At 33.1% G+C, this 18,869-nt stretch overlaps 4 protein-coding genes across 6 annotated transcripts; 3 read left to right on the top strand and 1 right to left on the bottom strand.

The window, feature by feature from the left end:
* The first annotated feature begins 64 nt into the window (after nt 1-64).
* Nucleotides 65-5,001, top strand: LOC139990885 (venom protease). The gene is made up of 6 exons (XM_072010463.1): nt 65-239; nt 1,258-1,515; nt 1,621-1,885; nt 2,216-2,481; nt 2,640-2,794; nt 4,791-5,001. The coding sequence occupies exons 1-6, from the start codon at nt 158-160 to the stop codon at nt 4,959-4,961; spliced, it is 1,197 nt and encodes a 398-aa protein (XP_071866564.1). The 5' UTR covers nt 65-157; the 3' UTR covers nt 4,962-5,001.
* An 838-nt stretch (nt 5,002-5,839) lies between these two features.
* On the top strand, nt 5,840-8,212 carry Scgbeta (sarcoglycan beta). Its single transcript, XM_072010465.1, has 5 exons — nt 5,840-5,966; nt 6,064-6,260; nt 6,555-6,699; nt 6,769-7,015; nt 7,085-8,212. Exons 2-5 carry the CDS (start codon nt 6,242-6,244, stop codon nt 7,736-7,738), a joined length of 1,065 nt encoding a protein of 354 aa, XP_071866566.1. The 5' UTR covers nt 5,840-5,966; nt 6,064-6,241; the 3' UTR covers nt 7,739-8,212.
* LOC139990886 (interleukin enhancer-binding factor 2 homolog) lies at nt 7,950-10,750 on the bottom strand. The gene is made up of 4 exons (XM_072010464.1): nt 10,634-10,750; nt 9,269-9,575; nt 8,627-9,191; nt 7,950-8,484 (listed from the first exon to the last, which is right to left on the bottom strand). Exons 1-4 carry the CDS (start codon nt 10,660-10,662, stop codon nt 8,198-8,200), a joined length of 1,188 nt encoding a protein of 395 aa, XP_071866565.1. The 5' UTR covers nt 10,663-10,750; the 3' UTR covers nt 7,950-8,197.
* LOC139990875 (uncharacterized) lies at nt 10,622-18,798 on the top strand. 3 transcript variants are annotated; one of them, XM_072010449.1, is made up of 10 exons: nt 10,622-10,733; nt 10,796-11,307; nt 11,395-11,462; nt 11,539-11,767; nt 11,838-11,963; nt 12,065-13,848; nt 13,915-16,950; nt 17,034-17,160; nt 18,373-18,518; nt 18,595-18,798. In XM_072010449.1, the coding sequence occupies exons 1-10, from the start codon at nt 10,672-10,674 to the stop codon at nt 18,796-18,798; spliced, it is 6,294 nt and encodes a 2,097-aa protein (XP_071866550.1). In that variant the 5' UTR covers nt 10,622-10,671. The 3 variants fall into 3 exon arrangements, with proteins under 3 accessions (XP_071866550.1, XP_071866551.1, XP_071866552.1); XM_072010450.1 differs by lacking the exon at nt 18,373-18,518 and having other exon boundaries at nt 18,595-18,764; XM_072010451.1 differs by lacking the exon at nt 10,622-10,733 and having other exon boundaries at nt 11,198-11,307; nt 11,373-11,462.
* The last annotated feature ends 71 nt before the right edge of the window (nt 18,799-18,869 follow it).

Here is an 18,869-nt window from a genome sequence, read left to right on the forward strand (position 1 = left end):
TGGATCGTTTGCTCGTCCCACTACCAACTATGATAGAGATTATGGAGGGGCATACAAAAACGACGGACAAAGGAAGACCCGAAGCAGTCGTCGAATGGAGACAAGTGTAGAATTCGAAGGCTACGAAGTAGAATAAGATTGTGCGCAAAGTACGACGATGCGATTATCAACGCGAACATCGATAATATTTTTCTCAGTTCTTTTGTGTGGTTCGATATCCTGTAATGCACAGTACGAAGGTAAAAAGATGCTTTCTCTCAGACAGCAAAACGAAAGATTAATAAGATTAGATCGATAAAAATAACAGGATATAACAATAGAAGCTTGTTACACAGCGATTCACGAAAATATTCAAACATTTACCATAGAAAATTTTTATGAACGTATTATGCGAGACCAATCTGAAAAGTATAAGAAAAGTATATAAAGAAGATATCCTCGTAAGTAAGTCTTTATTCAAACATTTTAAACATAATTGTGATAAAGATGATTTCGTTAAATAATATGGAAATTATGCAGTAACCTGTATGAAGTTTAATATAAAACATGCAATAAATATTCTATAATTTCTATATGCATTCTCAGGTTCAATTTTTACCAATATAATCATTACAGTTCTAATGAAATGATAAATATTCATGACATGTTTCTATATATATTTTCGTGAACCACTGTATGCTATTTCTATATATCGCGCTTCAATGATATTTATAATATAACATTTGAACGTAAAACTTTTAAGAAATGTTTAAACCGACTTATTGTTATCTTTTCGTTGTGACTGGAAGCTTAAACATCATTAACACAATGCTAGAACAGTCGTATAATTCAGAAAATCTTCGCGACGATAAAGAGTCTCGAATATTAATTAAAAGCGGAAGAAGGTTCTGTCAGGTCACGAGTATAAATATACTTGCACATTTATTTGAGAAACCGTTTTAGCTGCGTATAATTACGAATAAAGGTTATGAAAAAGTAAGAAGAATATGAAATGACATTTTTACGTAGCTTAGTTCTTGAAAAAATCAAGTTTGATTATTTTTAATTAACTTAGTAACATATGGAAAACTTTATTCTATATTTTCCTCTTATTTTTTCATAAGGAAACATCTCATGCTCGCTTGTACATTGTTGTTCGACCGAGCCCTGTAGGTAAATGCAGATAATGTTGTGTATGTAGATAAAGTCATTAGATTTTACATTAGATCGGACAGGATGTTTTCGTCTTTTTCATCTAACATTCATAATTATTTTCAGGCGATTCATGCACTATCGATGGTTCTCCAGGTATTTGTATAGCCCTCTCTCCACAGAATTGTCCATGGGTTTATCAAGAATTATTGAAAGGGAGATCTCCATCTAGTATATGTGGGTACAAAAATTTTGATCCGATCGTGTGTTGTCCAACAAACACGCCTACTACTCCAAATAAAATCACAAGCACAACCGAAAACATAACCCCGACTACAACAGATCGAGGATCAGTGGTTACTAAAGGGACCAAGGCCAAAGCAAGTAGGTGTTCTTGTCTAAAATTTTGTCAATTTTATTAAGGAATTAAATTTCTCATTTTCAAGAAACTCAGTTTCCTCGACTCTTTTAAAACTCATGTGTTTGCAGTGTGTGAAAAATATGCCAAATCCGTGTATCAGCTCGTACCTTCGCCAATTTTAACAAGTGACGCACCGCTAATCAATATATCAGTATGCGCGATTAAAACTCGTAAGCTGATCGTCGGTGGTACAAAGGCTGAACCAAAGGAATTCCCGCATATGGCTGCGATTGGATTTGAGACCGCCGATGGTATCGATTGGCAATGCGGAGGCACGCTAATTTCCGAAAGATTCGTTCTAACCGCTGCACATTGTACCTACAGTCCCTACGGGTAGGAATTTCAAATTTTATTCGAGTCATCCAAGCTTCGACACCTTAAAATTTAATCTTGAACTTTCGCATGGTATAATCAAACTTGTTGTATCTCATGAAATATCGTTAGTCTTTAATATAGTAACGGAAGAATGACGATATATCATGTACTTTAGACCCAACAAGAAAAAGTATTAAAAACGAGAGAATAACGCAAATATCATTACGATAAAGTTATTTACGGTAGAATAAGTCAGCGAGAAGATAATATATAAGGACTAATAAAATAAACAACAAAATAAAATAATATGCGTATGCCATTTAATTATTAAGATGTAATTCTTTATAGAGGTAGAGCACGCTGGGTACGATTAGGTGACTTAAACATCGAGAGAACGGATGATGATGCGAGACCGCAAAATTACCTTATTATTGAACGGATAAAACATGAAAAGTACCAGAGCCGATTCGCATATCATGATATCGCGCTACTAAAATTAGAAAAAGACGTGGAATTTAACGCGTGGATAAGACCCAGTTGCTTACCGTACTCTTTGCCGGATATTGGTACCGATGGTAAAGCAACTGCATCCGGATGGGGAAGAATTGATTATCGTAAGTACGATAGATCAAGGAATCTTTATTTACTTCAACTCTTTAACAGTGTAATTTAAGAAAGCCTCCATTCTGAATTCTTAGCCGTTTTATTACACTGTTAAAGGATTAATAAAATAACGTTCGATCTTTAATTTCAATCTTTAATTCTTTCTTAGCTGACGACCCATCAAAAGATTTATTGAAAGTTACCATTAAATTGATAGCTCATCCGGTATGCAACAAATCATTCGCGTACGAAAGTAAATTCATACGTGGTATTGTGGATGAGTGGCAAATTTGTGCCGGTGAAGTCGGAAAAGACACCTGTCAGGTAAAGATATAATAAAATTATATTTCAGAAATTTATATCTAGACCGCGGATATTTATACAAATTCAAATTTTTATTTTTATCGTTAACGAAGTAAAACTTAAATAGAACCTTAAATAGATTCTTTCATCCTTTAAAAATATTTAATTATTTCGATATTTCCTATATTCTTGCATATTATGTATTGCATGATATTCTATTCTATATATTTGAGCATATTTATATTTTTCATAAATGCATAAACATTCGCAATCTATGTATTTACAACGAATCAAACAAGTATTCGTATCCTCATAATTATCGAATTCGACGATTTATTTAGACAGGTAACATTTTTATTATTTTTCTTGCGGATTACAAGGGATATGACGTCTTTGGTTTGCTTTTGCCACTATATATTCCTCTTATATTCGCAATTAGTCATTATCATATTACGTATCACATTTCTGCTCCCTATTCGTGATTTAACACAAAACAGTCATATTTTATTACCTACATTATACCATATCTTTAATACTAATTAATGACTATCTACATATATTGCGTAAATCTAAACTTGCTAACTTAGTCTATAATAAACTATTATCCTGCTATGCCTTCTAACCTAATTAAATCTTTAAAATTTAATATTAACAGAACAAATTAACCACTAATTAATACTAATCAGTCTCTAACAGCTCTATCCATTTTTCTCCCTTTTCTTCTTCTCCTAGAATCCTTCCAACGTGAGCTACGATATCGGTAACATCGGCAGCATCAGTTGATCGGTAACATTGTCAATATCAGTTGGTCGATAACATTGGCAACATTAGTTGGTCGATAACATTGGCAACATCAGTTGGTCGATAACATTGGCAACATTAGTTGGTCGATAACTTTGGCAACATCTATTGGTCGATAACATTGGCAACATTAGTTGGTCAATAACATTGGCAACATCAGTTGGTCGATAACATTGGCAACATCAGTTGGTCAATAACATTGGCAACATCAGTTGGTCGATAACATTGGCAACATTAGTTGGTCGATAACATTGGCAACATTAGTTGGTCGATAACATTGGCAACATCAGTTGGTCGATAACATTGGCAACATCAGTTGGTCGATAACATTGGCAACATTAGTTGGTCGATAACATTGGCAACATCAGTTGGTCGATAACATTGACAATATCAGTTGGTTGGTAACTTTGGCAAACTCAGTTGATCGATAACATTCTCTTTCTTACGCTTTCTTTCAAACCGCACTATCTGCAATTTCTATCCTCCTTGCTCATTCAATATTTGCCTTCTTTCATTTCATTACCTAATCTAAACTTGGCCAGCCTTCCCATCCTCTTTACGCTCCACCCTTGTATACTTTGGAACCTCCTCTTCTTTTATCCATCTATACCATTTATTATATCTTAACTTCTCTATTCGCCCTTTCTAATTCCTCGTAATATCCTATCTTCTCTTTGTCATCTACCGTGACTCTATATCTTTTGTTAACATACAATAAATCCTCTCATTTCCTTTTTCCATCCTCCCCTTATTTTGGCCCCAACAACTTTTCCTCTGCTTTCTTTCTAACATTCTTTTGGAAGCTCCCCACCTTCTTCCTATCTTTGCTTAATTTGCTCTCTACGCTGCCTTCCCTGCTCGTGTCCTCATCTGGAGCTCTCTAATCACATACCTTGGCGTCCGTCAGTCCACCCCCAGCGTTCATCACAAGAATCTTTTACGCATTCTTTCAATCTCTCTTTTCTCTTAATTCGATGATTTATTTAAATTTCTACTTGTGTAATAATAAATTGCTATTTTTCGATAAACGATATATCAGTTAAAAAGACCTAATTATTGCACTATATATTCCTATTGGTAAGCATTGCACAGAATATATCGTTAAAAAATTCTAATCATTTATATTCAATAATTGCAAAGATACGAATACTTCCGTGACTTACTGTACGTCTATTCTACTTTACATTCTTCATAAAAATATTTATTCTATGTATAGGGTGACAGTGGGGGCCCTCTCGTCATCTTCAACAATGATTACGATTGCATGTACAGCGTAATCGGTATAACAAGCATTGGAAAACCTTGTGGTCTCTCTGATCCCGGTGTATATACTCGCGTTCATCATTATATTTCCTGGATAGAGAAAAAAGTTTGGCCAGACTTGTGACACAGAAGTACAATAAATGTAATGATACTTTTATGTTAAATTGTATCTTTATATTTTATTCTTTTATTTCATGATTTATCCTTCACTCCCCAATTTTGGGCCAAAGGTTCCCTTCGGTTCCCAGAAAGAGTCGATTTAAAAAATTTTTCGAAAAAGTCACGTATGAAAGGAGTCAATTGACAGATTTCCCGTACCATCTCCTTACACATCATGTTCTTCTAATACAAACCTTCGATTTTGGGCCCAAAATTTCTGCCGGTTCCCAACGAATACGTTTTCAAAAAATTTTCGGAAAAATATCGTGTCAGGAGAACGTTTGACGAATACTTATGTATTATAAGGAAACGTGTAAGGAGAAAACACGTGAAATCACTCCGACAAGCTTCTCCTGCTACCACACTTTTCTGAACAAATTTTATGATTGAATTCCTGGGCAACCGAAAAGAATTTTCAGCCTAAAATTGAGAATTTGTATTATAGCCCAAAAATATTCCAAATAACATGCATATTAGAAAATTTTCAAACATGGATTTATATTTCTTTTTCCATATGGTCTTCGTATCATTTTACCTTAGGAATTTAGAATGCAATATGAAAGGCGACATTATTTGTGGATCATCTTGATAATTATATACATAAGTAATATAAAATATTATTTATATTGCAACACAATAGTAGTGAGTCACTAATTATTCGTAACGACATGATCAACACATACAATTTAATCAGAATGACAAATTTAAAGAAGCTTTGGATTAACATTACTTCCATACATTAAGGTTATATATTAAAGTTAGAAAATCAAGAAAAGTATATTTATTGTGTTTTTCTCTTGTGATCTTCGTACTGGAAGTGAAAATTTTAAAGAATATTCGGCATCGATCTTTAGACGCGCAAGCGCCAACCGGCAGATTTACCTAGTTTTCGTGACACCATATACGCGTGCGGTCGAAACCGAGGTGATCATCTATTTTCGTTTTCATCCAGAATTCCGAAGCTGCCGAGGTAAGGATCGTTGTTTTACAAATTCGTGACATAATGCAGCTATTGCATAACATAAATGAGAGAACCAATTCTTAACGTGAACGTATATACTATCAAGGTTAAAAACCAATTGCACTGTGTTACTCCCAGTCTGAACGTAAATGACACCAGTACCACCTGTACCAGGGAAAAATATTCGTCAATTAAGAATTCGTGATTTACATTTGTCGACACATATACAAACACAAAACACATAAAAATGTTTAAGATATGTATATTTCGTTCTGTATCGTTAGATGGATGATATTCAATTAGGTATGTCGTATTAATACGTTTCTGATTCATATATATAATTACATATATTCAGTTGAGGTATTAAACATATCGCACATGTATTTCAGAAGTAACGCAACTCGACAAATTTTTTAAGAAAGCGAGCGACTGTTTGTAGGCTTATAGAAAAAAAAACTAGCCCTTGTTATTCATCTTTAACGCGTGTTCTTCTGACATAGGGCTGGATTATTTGAAGTTACGACGCTTACGAAATACATATGCGATATATTAAAAAGTAATTGTATAAGCAAAAGAGATATTATGTACGTAGCACAGATTCAATGTCTGCCATTCTCGACGCATGTGGAAATGATACTGGATCCCCCTCGATATCAAAGGCTGAGGATAATCTATCCAACAGCGACGGACCACTGATTAGAGGCTGCATTCGTCAAAATAGTTGCAGTAGCGTTCAAATAAGGTATAAATGAACATTTCATATTGATAATCGAATTCGTAACACTTATAACAACAATGATAATACTTTTAGTTCCGAAAACATTAATCGAACAACAATCGTGTCATCCTATACCATGTCGGCATCCAACGAGAAGTTAATAAAACGACGGTATTGTTTGTGGACCTTAACTTTTATCCTAGCGATAATTGGACTTTGTAACCTTTTTTTAAACATCACCGTAATCGTTGTCCTACGAATCAGTCAAGGAATGGAAGCAATGGAAGTGATACCTGACGAGAATCTTGTAAAGTTTTATGGGAAAACCGACTTGGACAGGGTCAGATATTCGAATATACCAGAAATATTCTTGTAAGATTGTAATTAACGATATGTATTGCATTCGTAGGTATGCTTACAATCAGGTGTTTGTCAGAGTTACGGAGACGAGCCGATGGAAATATCCGGTAACGAAGCTGGTGTGCAAATACACGTGAATGTGAATAACCATAGAACAGACGATGAAACGCTTGCTAAAGTAACGATTTTGTCGAACGGTACCACTATGTCAAAAGTAGAATCTTTCGAAGTGAAAGACCCCAGAACCGGCACTATTTATTTCACTACCGATTTCCCCAATTTCGGATTACCTGCAGGAGTGAAGAAAATCGACGTAAAAATCGCAGAAACGCACAGAATCACGTCACCAGTTAACGAAAGTCTCACTGTAAATTCGGATGATCAAATTTCTATGCAAGGCGCAGAAGGCGCTAGCATGGAAAGCAAAGATATCGTTTGGAGCGCGGATACAGATATTTTTTTGAGAAGCGTCAACGGAAGCATTATTCTTGATGCCAAAGATGGTGTCTCTATTGATGTAGAAAACATACCAGTTGCACCACTGTTTCTGCAAAATCCATCTGGTCATGAACAATATAAAGTTTGTATTTGTATGCCACAAGGAAAACTCTTCAAAGTAGCAGTTCGTGCTGGTGTCAGCAGTCGATCAGTAAATTGCGCTCGTATCAATCGAACTCCGGAAAACGATCCTTGCTTGCGATAGGATCGAAGCATCTTCTAGTTTTTTATTGCAATCTCGTTAACATATCCAACACTGCCAAGTGTACGAAATTGAAAAGGCAATAGCTAATTTGCTATTTAAATTATCGAATATTAGTGAAATATTTGAAGTAAATTAAGAAAAATATGTTTTCATGTGAATAAATTTAGAAAACATTGTAGGGATTTAGATTATGCATTATACTAATAATAGATAGATATAATTCGGATTTTATTTGAAATGTCATATACAAGTCTACACATTTTTCATCACGTAAAATTATCGGCACTAGTCGTTAATAAAAAATCATACATTCTTGAAATTCGTATGCAATACTGAATACATTAACTTTTGTATCAGATGATCAAGGTCATGAATACATCATTATAGAAAATAGTACACAACTTTTGCCCTATAATAGCAAGGACATTAAATGAAAACACAATTACAATGAATAAAAAGCTAAGCACTCTCTGTTATCATCTCTTCATTACATTCTTCCATATCTTCTTGCTGCTCTTGTTCTGTAGGAGGTTCATATGCTTTGTCTAAAGGACTAGCAACTACACCACCTGCCCATACACTCATCTCTACAGCAAGTTTATTAGTGCCCTCGAGTAATGGCCTGTAGCCTCCATGAGCTAACACACGTAATAGTGTCTGGGCTGTAAGGCATACCAAATCTTGTTGTTCTAATGTCATAGCTGTATGTACACGTATATTGCCACCCTCGCATGGATCGGAAATACCTTAATGAAACCATGATAGAATGTTATATATAGAGTTTATAGAATTATTCCATTAATATATAGTGAAAATACTTGTAAATATGATGTAAGCCAGAAGGCAAAAGACAAGAATTATGATAAGTAATAATACAATGAATCTTACCAGCAGATCCTGGAAGAAAGAGTCCAGAAGCAAGTAACTGAAGTACTCTTTTATATGCCTGATTTATTGGTAATGCTTGTCTACTAGGATTATTCATTATAGCATTGTGTGCCAATAAATCTAACATCCAAGGAGATAATGGCTCTAGACCTTCAAATCTACTTCTCAAATCTCTAAGTAATCTTATTAGAACTTTTATACTGGAATGGTGAGCATTTTCCTCAAACCACCGAGAATGTCTGATTGCAGCAAGATGGCCTTGACATATCTTTACATCTAAATGCTGGTCTGATTCTAATTTTCTCAAGTTCTGATGTAGAGTAGTGATCAATACACGCACTGTGGCTTCATTATTAGCAATATCAAAGCCACGCTCTGTGTGAGTCAATCTGAAAATTTCTTTGGGATTAACACTCTTCAAGTCATTATTAACTTTTGTACCAAGCGCTTCAACTGCTGTCTTAGTGGGTAATGTTTTAAGAATCACAACAATATCAGCTACATTGTGACCCTTGATCATTGTTCCCTTCTTAAAGCTACCTACTTGTCTCACTTCTTCCAATTGCTATAAAACATTACTTTCATTGAATAAATAAAAATTACAAAATATGTAGTTGGATTATAGAAAGAATTCATATTTACACAAGCTTCAAAACTGCCTGGAGCAACTATTAAATTATCCAGTACAGTCTGTAGTTTAGTCACTAGATTTAAAATGGAAGTTTGTTCCTTTGGTGTAGGGCACATATCTGTATTCTTTTTTAACAGTGCCATTTGAAAATCTGACTCATCTGGTGCGGGTTTAACACGTGGAAATGCAGCTTCGCACAAAGTATAATCAAATGGATGACGTGGAAGGAATTGTTTCCTAGGAAACCCCATTCCACGTCCCATACCACCTCTACCTCCTCTAATCATTCCACCTCGACCACCTCGTACCATATTATGTCTAAACATAGGAATAAAATCATTCAAAAGTATTCCAGAAACATTTATTACAACATATTAACATTTTGAAAAATGTCGATTTATCGATAAGAAGTTATTTAAGTCATTTATGGATTTACAAGTCGAATGGATAAATTACTGTTACATAAATTAGTAACATAAATGAATTAATATAATAATTAAAATAAAAGAAATAACCTAACCACTTTTCGGTAATATCATGAACTAAATTTTAACTCGGCAATAATTATCTGAAGTTTGGGTTTTTATAATAGAATTAGTTACACTTACCAAAAAATAGAAATATAAGTTTAAAATATTGTTATTTTACACTTTTATCAGTAAAATTTCAATTTTTCAATTAGATTAACATACGACAACTTAAAGTAGCCGCAAACCACGCAACATTGAATATATTGAAGTCTTCATTATAAACTTAGTATACCAAGATACTCTACACTAATGTTACACGAGCAATATCCTTGGCGCCATCTAACTAAAATGATTCTGTACATTTCTTTGAATAATAGCAGATAATAACAAATAAATAAATAGAAAGTTATAAAATATTACTTTGTAAGAAATATGTAAAAACAATATTTGAAAATGCTAAATGGAAATTACACACAAAATGTATAGTTAAGTTGGTTTCAAGACAATGGCGATAATTGCTTAATATATCCCATTTTTTACACAAATTATATTTCTTCTCGTAACTCCTATCTTTTTTGCGTAACATTATTGAATAATTATTAAATTTAATTTTAGTAATTGTGTAATATCATTTATTTGCATTAATTAATAGGCAGTAAAAACTTTTTATAGTGTATGCAATTTATGAAATAAATTTTAAAAATTCCACACATGAATTTATACTAGGAAACGATTGTAACAAAATTTTAACCATATATACTATATGTAATTTGTAAATGTAGATATGTTCATTCCAAATCAAATATCACACATCAGATCAACACCAAACATCCATCATACATCCCATAAATTTACAAGTATAATAGTAACACAGCTCAAATGTAACTGAGAAAATAAGTAATATACTCTTTAATTATTATTGTCCTTTGCTTCATTTGGCCAGAATGTCCAAAGTTTCCCTGAGGTCAAAAACAACCAGCTCACGACTAAGATTACATCGTAGAAGGTATACATGAAACATTCCTAATAAATATTGCAATAATACAATATCAACTTTTTATTATACAGAAAACAACATGCAAAGAAACTCATTTTGAAACCTTACGACTTTTGTTGTTCAGTTGATAATGTTGATCCATTAACGCAATATGACAGGCTAAGATCACTTTATAGATCACCATTGATGTCTCTACAAACAATAAATGAAAGCCCAACTTTGAAACTGCGAACAGAATTTACTAACTATATGGAACGTAAATTGAGAAGGAAAAGCCTTAAAAACAAGCAATTTGATATAGGAGATCACAGACACAAAAATAAGAAAAATTTGCAGATTTCAGAAAGACTGAGGAAGTTGTATAAAGCAAAGAAATTATATAAACAACATAAATTAGAAGATACTGATGATGATTTTGAATTTAAAGATTTACATGATAAAAAGGTTACATCTCTTCTTCAAAGACCATTGCAGTGGTATTTAGAAGATGAAATTATTGGAGCAAAAGATATTCTATGGGAACAAAAACAAAGAGCATACAATGAAAAAATGAATAAAAATGTTGAAATTGGAAAGCAAAAAAGTAAATATTTTAATTTTAATTTATTTAATAATCTTATAATTTCATTAGTGTAATAAAATCTTAAGATATTATGATTTTCCTTTTTAGCTGAAAATATGTTAAAACAACAAACAGACATGTATCCACGATGGTATCAAGATTTTTCTATTAACCAAGTATAATATTCATCTTTTATTGATCAACTATAGTATTAAACCACGATTAAAATATGAAATACTTCCAAATTTATAGATTAAAAATTTAAGGATGTTACAGTGTATAATGCAGAAAGATTGTGAAGAAATGGTAACAGGACGTACTCAAAGAACTCTTATATCAATTGGAATTATATCTACATTTTTTACACTAACGTCAGATGTTATTAAAAAATTGCAAGAATCTTGTAACTGCAATGTAATCGAATTTTTAAGAGAAATTTATAAGATATTAACTGGAAATTATTTTGAAGAGGAAGGATACAGTATGCAGTATTTTCTTACTCTAAATCTTTTTATTACATCTTTACTTTAAATTTCATTTTTAAATTTTAGAGAACTTTTATGATTGTAATGAAAGAATAATTTTATCAGCGATTGCATTCCTTACTTTACCAGAAGCTATTATAGAGCTTCATAAACGTTTACCCCCTGTAACAATGTCAGAATTTCCACCAAAACGTAACTTCTTCTATATTATATAAATTTATGTATTATTATATTTTAACATGTTACTAAGTAATGTTATTAATTTATTATTCTATTACATATCATTTATATAGCTATTCCACCAACATTATCAATAAGGCAAAAGATGAAATCGCCTTATAAAGAAAGACTTTTTATACGAACAGATTGGGCAACATTTTACAATCGCTTACAAGATTGGCAAGAGCAATATCGATTAATACCAATTCCGAATATAATATTACCTCCTAAAAATTGTCTTTTAAATAATTATCCCGGGGCAAAAGTTAATGCTTATTACGAAGAAAACAAACACGGTAAAGTACAAAACGTTTCGGAAAATTATCAGTTAATTCAGATTAAAAATAATCCTTCTGTTCAAACAAAGCAACCACATAATATTTCTACTAAAACAAATCAGGAAAGAGATACCTCCATTAGTACAAAACAGAAAAAATATAGTTTTATTGATACGAAACAAAAGGATGATGTACCAGTCAGAATTAGGAGGAATAATCCATCTGGTAATTCTCCATACTCTTTTGAATTAAATCAAGATCAACGTAGTTCTGTAGCGAACGAACTTACAGAAAATAACGAAAATGAAAAATTTAAGAGCCTAATAGGTAACGCAATCAGTACAAAACAGAGAATACCGCATAACTCACAAATATCTACTGGTCTTAATGTTCCACCCTTATATGGTGAAAATAGATTATTTGATTTTACAATCAATGGAATTAGCGAAAAACCAGGGCCTGTAGAATATAAAATATGTGGAGTTTTACAACCACCTCAATCAAATAAAAAATCTTGGCTTGGCGAGAAACATGCACATTACATAATATCTGGTGCTTCGGATGAACCACCAATTTGCCCTGTAACGTATGAAATGACTGGTGTTGCAAATGTAACACCCTCTAACAGCAACGAGAAATTCTTTGCAGTATTGAAACTTGGAGATGGACCTAAAAAGATTTATCCAAGTGGAAGGCAGAATTTATCTCGTCATTGGCAAGAATGGCTGCAAAATGTGGATGAAGAATTTCGGAAAATAGAAAGAGAGGCAAACAAAATGATAAAAAATATAGAAGCTATAACGAAATTAGTATTTCCAGATCCAACATGTGACAGTTGTTGTTCCTGTAGACAAACTAGAAAATCATACTTAAAAGCAAAAGAAACGAAAGCACCTTATTTTGTGATAGATACTATAACCGAAGACGACAATAAAAAAAAATATATTGTAGGATCAATGGCAATGCATTCTCCTGCATTAACACCTCCAGAATCAACCGTGAATTTATTAGAAGTTATAGCTTCGGAAGATGTCCTTACTGACAACCTTATAATAAGTGGTGTCACAAATGAAACAGGTGAAACACAGTATTTTATTACTGGTTCTCAGAAAGAAGTAATACGCATGCCAGCACGAGTTATAGAACGTCCACCACCTAGACCGCTTAGAAATGTTCCACCTTGTATATGTGCAATTCAACAAATATTTACTAAAGGCTTGTTTCCAAATGTAAGCCATGACAATATACCATGGACAAAAGAAGAAGGTTTGTGTTTTGGAAAAAAGTTTAGACCCCAAGAATCTCCTGCATATTCCTGTAAAAAGTATCCAGGTAATAAGTCATGTAGAAGAAGTCCATTTACACATGATATAAATAGATTGAAGAGAAGAATTGAAATGGCAAAACAAAAGCAAGGAGATGAAGCTACAGGGAAGAAGAAAATGTATAGTATCGCAGATTTTCAACCATGTGGGGATGAACATGGTATGAATATTTGTGGAGGACCTTGGAATGCTTTGCATACTCTAACATCAGAAGAATTAAAAGAACAGGAAAGATTACGGAAAGAAATATTAAGAGTAGGTTTTATTTTTGTAAATTTATTATGGAAATTACAATAATGTAATATAAAATTCATTATTCAGGGTCCTTCATGTGGAAAAAGACCTGGACAAGCTGTCTGTGAAGGTCCTTTTGGAAAACGAATACCATTAAAACCACAGCAAATATTTATAGAAGAAGAAATTCCAGGAGAAGACATTGAAGAAGAAGAAGAAGAAGTAGAAGGAGAGGAATTAATAAAGCCTCCTCCAGTTGAGGTAAAAGAAAAAGAAAAGGAACGCGACAAGAAGTGTCACATGAGTCCAGAAGCTATAGAAGCTAGAAGACAAAGGGTAGTAGAGAAAAAGGTTAAAAAATTTGTTCCTGATCCGAGCTATCCTGGTTACGATGATCCATGGAATATATTTCGTACAGCACCATCGGAAAAAGAATCTGAAACTGATTTTAAAAAGTTATTAAAACTTAGTTCTCCAAAACCACCAAGTACGCCTGTACAATCTAAAACATTGATGGACGAAATTGCAAAATCTGCACTACATGAAGATGTTTCTAAATTAGAGATAAGAAAAGATCACTCAATTGTAAAAGAGTCGGAAAAGATATCTCCTACACATCCTGCACGAAATACGTCAGAACAAATTTCGAAAAAACGAAATCGAGGAAAATTAAAAAGCGAAGAAAAAATAAGTGAAAAAGGATTTAAAAAATCTGATAAGAAAGGATTTAAAAAAAGCCAGGAAAGAATGATTGAGACAAAATCAAAAAAGCTGGATAAAAATGTGATTAGAAAAAGCGAGGAAAGCAAAAAAAAATACAATCAAGTAATGAAACGTGATATGACAAAGGATAAGGTACAAGATCAAAGTACACCAAAATTAGTAAAAGATAAACACGATCAAAAGTTGAATATGAAATCTATAGGAAATCCTTCACCTCCTAAATGTTTGGAAAACCTAAGCGATGGATCAAATCCGAAAAGATCTAATATTGGTAAAAAAACATCTGCCATTAAGTCTCAACAAAACATGCGTAATGTAAGTGAGGTTGATAAACGACATAAGAAAAGAATAAGTTCAAAAAAATTAAATCACAGATCTATTACATCATCAAACATAAAAAAGAAAACGATAAATAAACAGTTGAGTACGAGAAGGTCGGTAAGACGAGATAAAAAGAAAGATGTGATTAATCAAGATGTTGATCCTGAAACAGTTTATAGGAACAAGATAAATGAACTGAAAAATATGATGAAATCTTCTGAACTCTATCCATATGATGTAAAACCAGCAGAGATCCCAGATGATCCTCCAGCAAAATGTCAACTAGAATATGAAGATTCAGAAACTACGATTGACACTATACAAGTTGAAGAAGATGGAGGTATACAGTTACCAACTAAAGGTCCTTGTGGTTGGAGGACGAAGTCAGAACAACAATTACCAACAAAGAAAACTCTGACATATCTGACTGATCCAGATTATCCTCCAGAAACAGTATCAGTAAGGCCAGGTGGAAAACCATGTATTTGTCGGGATAATAGAGCAAAAAAGAAAATATTATTATATAATATCGGAGGACTTATAGGTGGAAAGAAAAATGGCGAAGAAAAGAAGTTATTAAGAAAAAAGAAGGACGAAGACAAAAAGATGCAAGTTATTGATGGAGTCATTTATTATACTCCACCACCAAGTCCTCGTAGAAGCAATGAATATGTACCCGAATATGATCTTTATGAATCTCCATATGATATGTGTCTTACGCAACGTAAAGACCGAAGTCTTAAATTTATCGATCGATATGGTAGACCGAAAATATCTGAAGTTTCAAAAAACAGAGAATCTTGCGGTTGTGACGAATACGTAGAAACATATGGTATTCAAACTATAGATGAAAATGAAAAAAAAGCTCAATTGTTGAAAGAACTTGAATCCAGAGACAAGTTAATAACCGCGAAACCACCGAAAGACCGCTGGAATCTGGCGCTTAAAGATGTAGGCTTGATAGATTATTTCACACGATGCAGAGACAGTTTGCCTTGTTGGCTGAGATGTGCCAAATTTAATAAAGTTGGCTGTCCTATATCATATAGAAAACTTAAAACAAAACGACCAGTATGTGAATGTAAGTATGAAAGAAAAATACTCGAACATAAGGAGGAAAAAGTGAAATGGAAGCAGCGTCAAAAACGGTTAAAGTCTTTGAAAAAGCAACCGTATGTGAACATAGCTGACATTTCGAAACTATTGATACCAAATACAAAATTAATGATATCAGACGTAAAAAGAATTCCAAGAGAAGATGAATACATAGACGATATTAAATATTGTATAACTGGAGTTGCCGAAAACTATGACTATTTACCACCTAAACAAATAGTAGGTGGTATCCATATGGCTACACCAATTCAGACACCTGAACCAAGCGAACATGAGATACCATGCGTTTGTTTGCATCGACATTGGTCGCCTATGAAGATTACTCCTGGTCCATTACCAAAGCCTGAAGAAATTTTACTTGCTGAAAAGAAATACAGACAAGAAGCTGTGAAAGAAGCGTTTCGCCAAATTTATGCTCCTCAATCAGTATATCACACACATGATGATCATAGTTGCAAAGAAAAATGTGGTGGATATCTTGAAATGGAAAATGATAAAAATACAGGAAAAGACAAACAAGCTGTGCAGAATAACAGTCGTTATATAGCATCTCATTTACAAAAACCTGCTAGTATTAAAAACAAATTAACAAATTCCGCTCGACATATTAAATCAAATATTGATGATCCTCAAATTAAAACTGAGATTAAAAATTTATCAATGCAAAAATCATCTGAAACTAAAGCAAGAAGTTCGCATAAAGAAAATAAAGACACAAATGTGACAGGACAAAAGACTTTTGAAAATAAGGTAAAGAGTTCACGTAGAGAAGATAGAGACTTCAAGATTGAAAGAAGAGATCAGAAATATGTAAATGTTTCTCAGAAACAACTACATAGAGAAACTAGAGGCGATATTCAAAATGATCCTATTGAATTAAATGTAGAGAATATAGATATTTGGGATAAAGAAACTGAAGAAGATTCTGATGATTCTAAATGTTATTTAATGGCTATAGTGAAGGTAAAATATATAATTTTATTTTTTATACTTTGTATTTATTTGGATGATATATTATAATTTTGAAAATTCTTAAATGCTGTCAGATCGAATTAAAAAAAATGGCGGCAGAAGGATTTCTGTTTGCAAAACTACCCAAGTGTTTTTTAATGCCACAGTTGCAATATTGGTTGATGTATAGAAAAGGGCTCAGTTTTAGCGATGCGGCTAAAAGTAAGTAAAGTATTTTCACGTAATGTATCATATGCATATTATATTATAATATTCGTATAATATTATAAAATTATTTATTCAGAAATATTAGAAATTAGGATTTCCAATGGTTTCTATCCTATATGATAAATTTATTGATAGATGGATGTATTTACAGTGAATTGAACAGAAAACGCTGGTTATTTAACGTGAACTAAATACAATAATGTGATATAACTAGAACATCTAAATTGATAATTCACAACTTACAACTAGTTTACAACTTATAACAACTCGGCAACTCTTTCTCAACTAAACTCTCTCAATTCAATTGTCGAGTCGCAACTAACTAACTCCTCACAATTCGAGTTTCAATTAACGAATCCTCACAATTCGACTCTCAATTAACTACTGCCGATTAATTCGTCTTTCTCCCTTAAGCATCCCTTTGTCGTCTTTTCATACCTTTACCACGTACGTATTCGTACGTAACCGTCCGCGATCATGGTCACTACGCGTTCTTCCGCATAACTATTTGATTGAAGGACCAACGACACATTGATGGGCCGCTTGGTCCATTGAAGTTTCCTGACCCTTTCAGCCTGTCAGCACTTAGGCTTTCTCGCAACATTGTCTATAGTTCACTCGATATTTCTTAGGCAATTTGTCCACGATACTACAATAATATATAAATCTTTATAGGAGAATATTACTAGTAGTAATAGTAATACATTACTGATTCTAAGTGGTGTATTACTGCATTCTGATAATTGTACTATTAACCCTTTGCACTCGAGGACTTTTTCGGTTGGGCGTAGCTGCTACTCCGGATGATTTAGCGTACATAAAGAGCTAAGGAACCAATTTGTGAACCAATATTGTACTTTCATCAATTTGAGATTTCGAAATCTAGCATAAACAGGGACTGTCGCCTCTCGCTCGCCATTGGATTTGCAGCACGGAACGCCGTGGTGACTGAGAATCGCCTCTCGTGTGCAAAGGGTTAAGAGCTTAGTACTGGTCATATTAGTGAATTACTGAGTAGTACTGGAACTAATATTGAGATAAAATTATTACTGGAGAAGAACTCGCAATCAGTAGTTTTGGATACTTCTTTAGCATTATACCTTTCAATAATTTGCACTAGTTTTTTTCTGTAAGAGATATTTCTTGCAAATGTCTGGAACCATCTTCAAAGCAAAGAATAAAAATTTCTTGTTATAATGTTTTTAGACAAATCAATACGCAACAGTATTAAAATGTGGAACACGTTAGATATGGGAGCCGCTAAATCTAAAATTGCTGTACCATCGCTGAAAATGACAAAAATTCAACTTAGAAAATTAACTTATGATGATGCGCAAGAAATAAAAACAAAGGTTCCCTCTAACACAGTATAGATACAAAAAAATGTTTAATTTCATTATTTATATCAAATATTTTATTCGTTTATAGATCGCGCTGAAAAAAGCTATATTCTATAGTCGAGTTCGTAAAGAACGGGTTTTATATTCACGATCGATGTGGAATTCGATGGAGTATGGAAAATTCCCATCGGTATCGTTCAAGCAAGCGTATTTTACTTATATGGCTAGCAAAGAAGGCGATGGTTACGTTTTTAAACCGTGGCTACCTTCCGAAGTACACGAAATGAATTAAAGAAAGTAAAATAAAAATATTCGCAGAAATTCATATTTAAATAATCGATCTGAATGGTCGAGTAATTTTTG

The sequence above is a fragment of the Bombus fervidus genome, chromosome 9 (genome assembly GCF_041682495.2).
Source record: "Bombus fervidus isolate BK054 chromosome 9, iyBomFerv1, whole genome shotgun sequence".
NCBI lineage: Eukaryota > Metazoa > Arthropoda > Insecta > Hymenoptera > Apidae > Bombus > Bombus fervidus.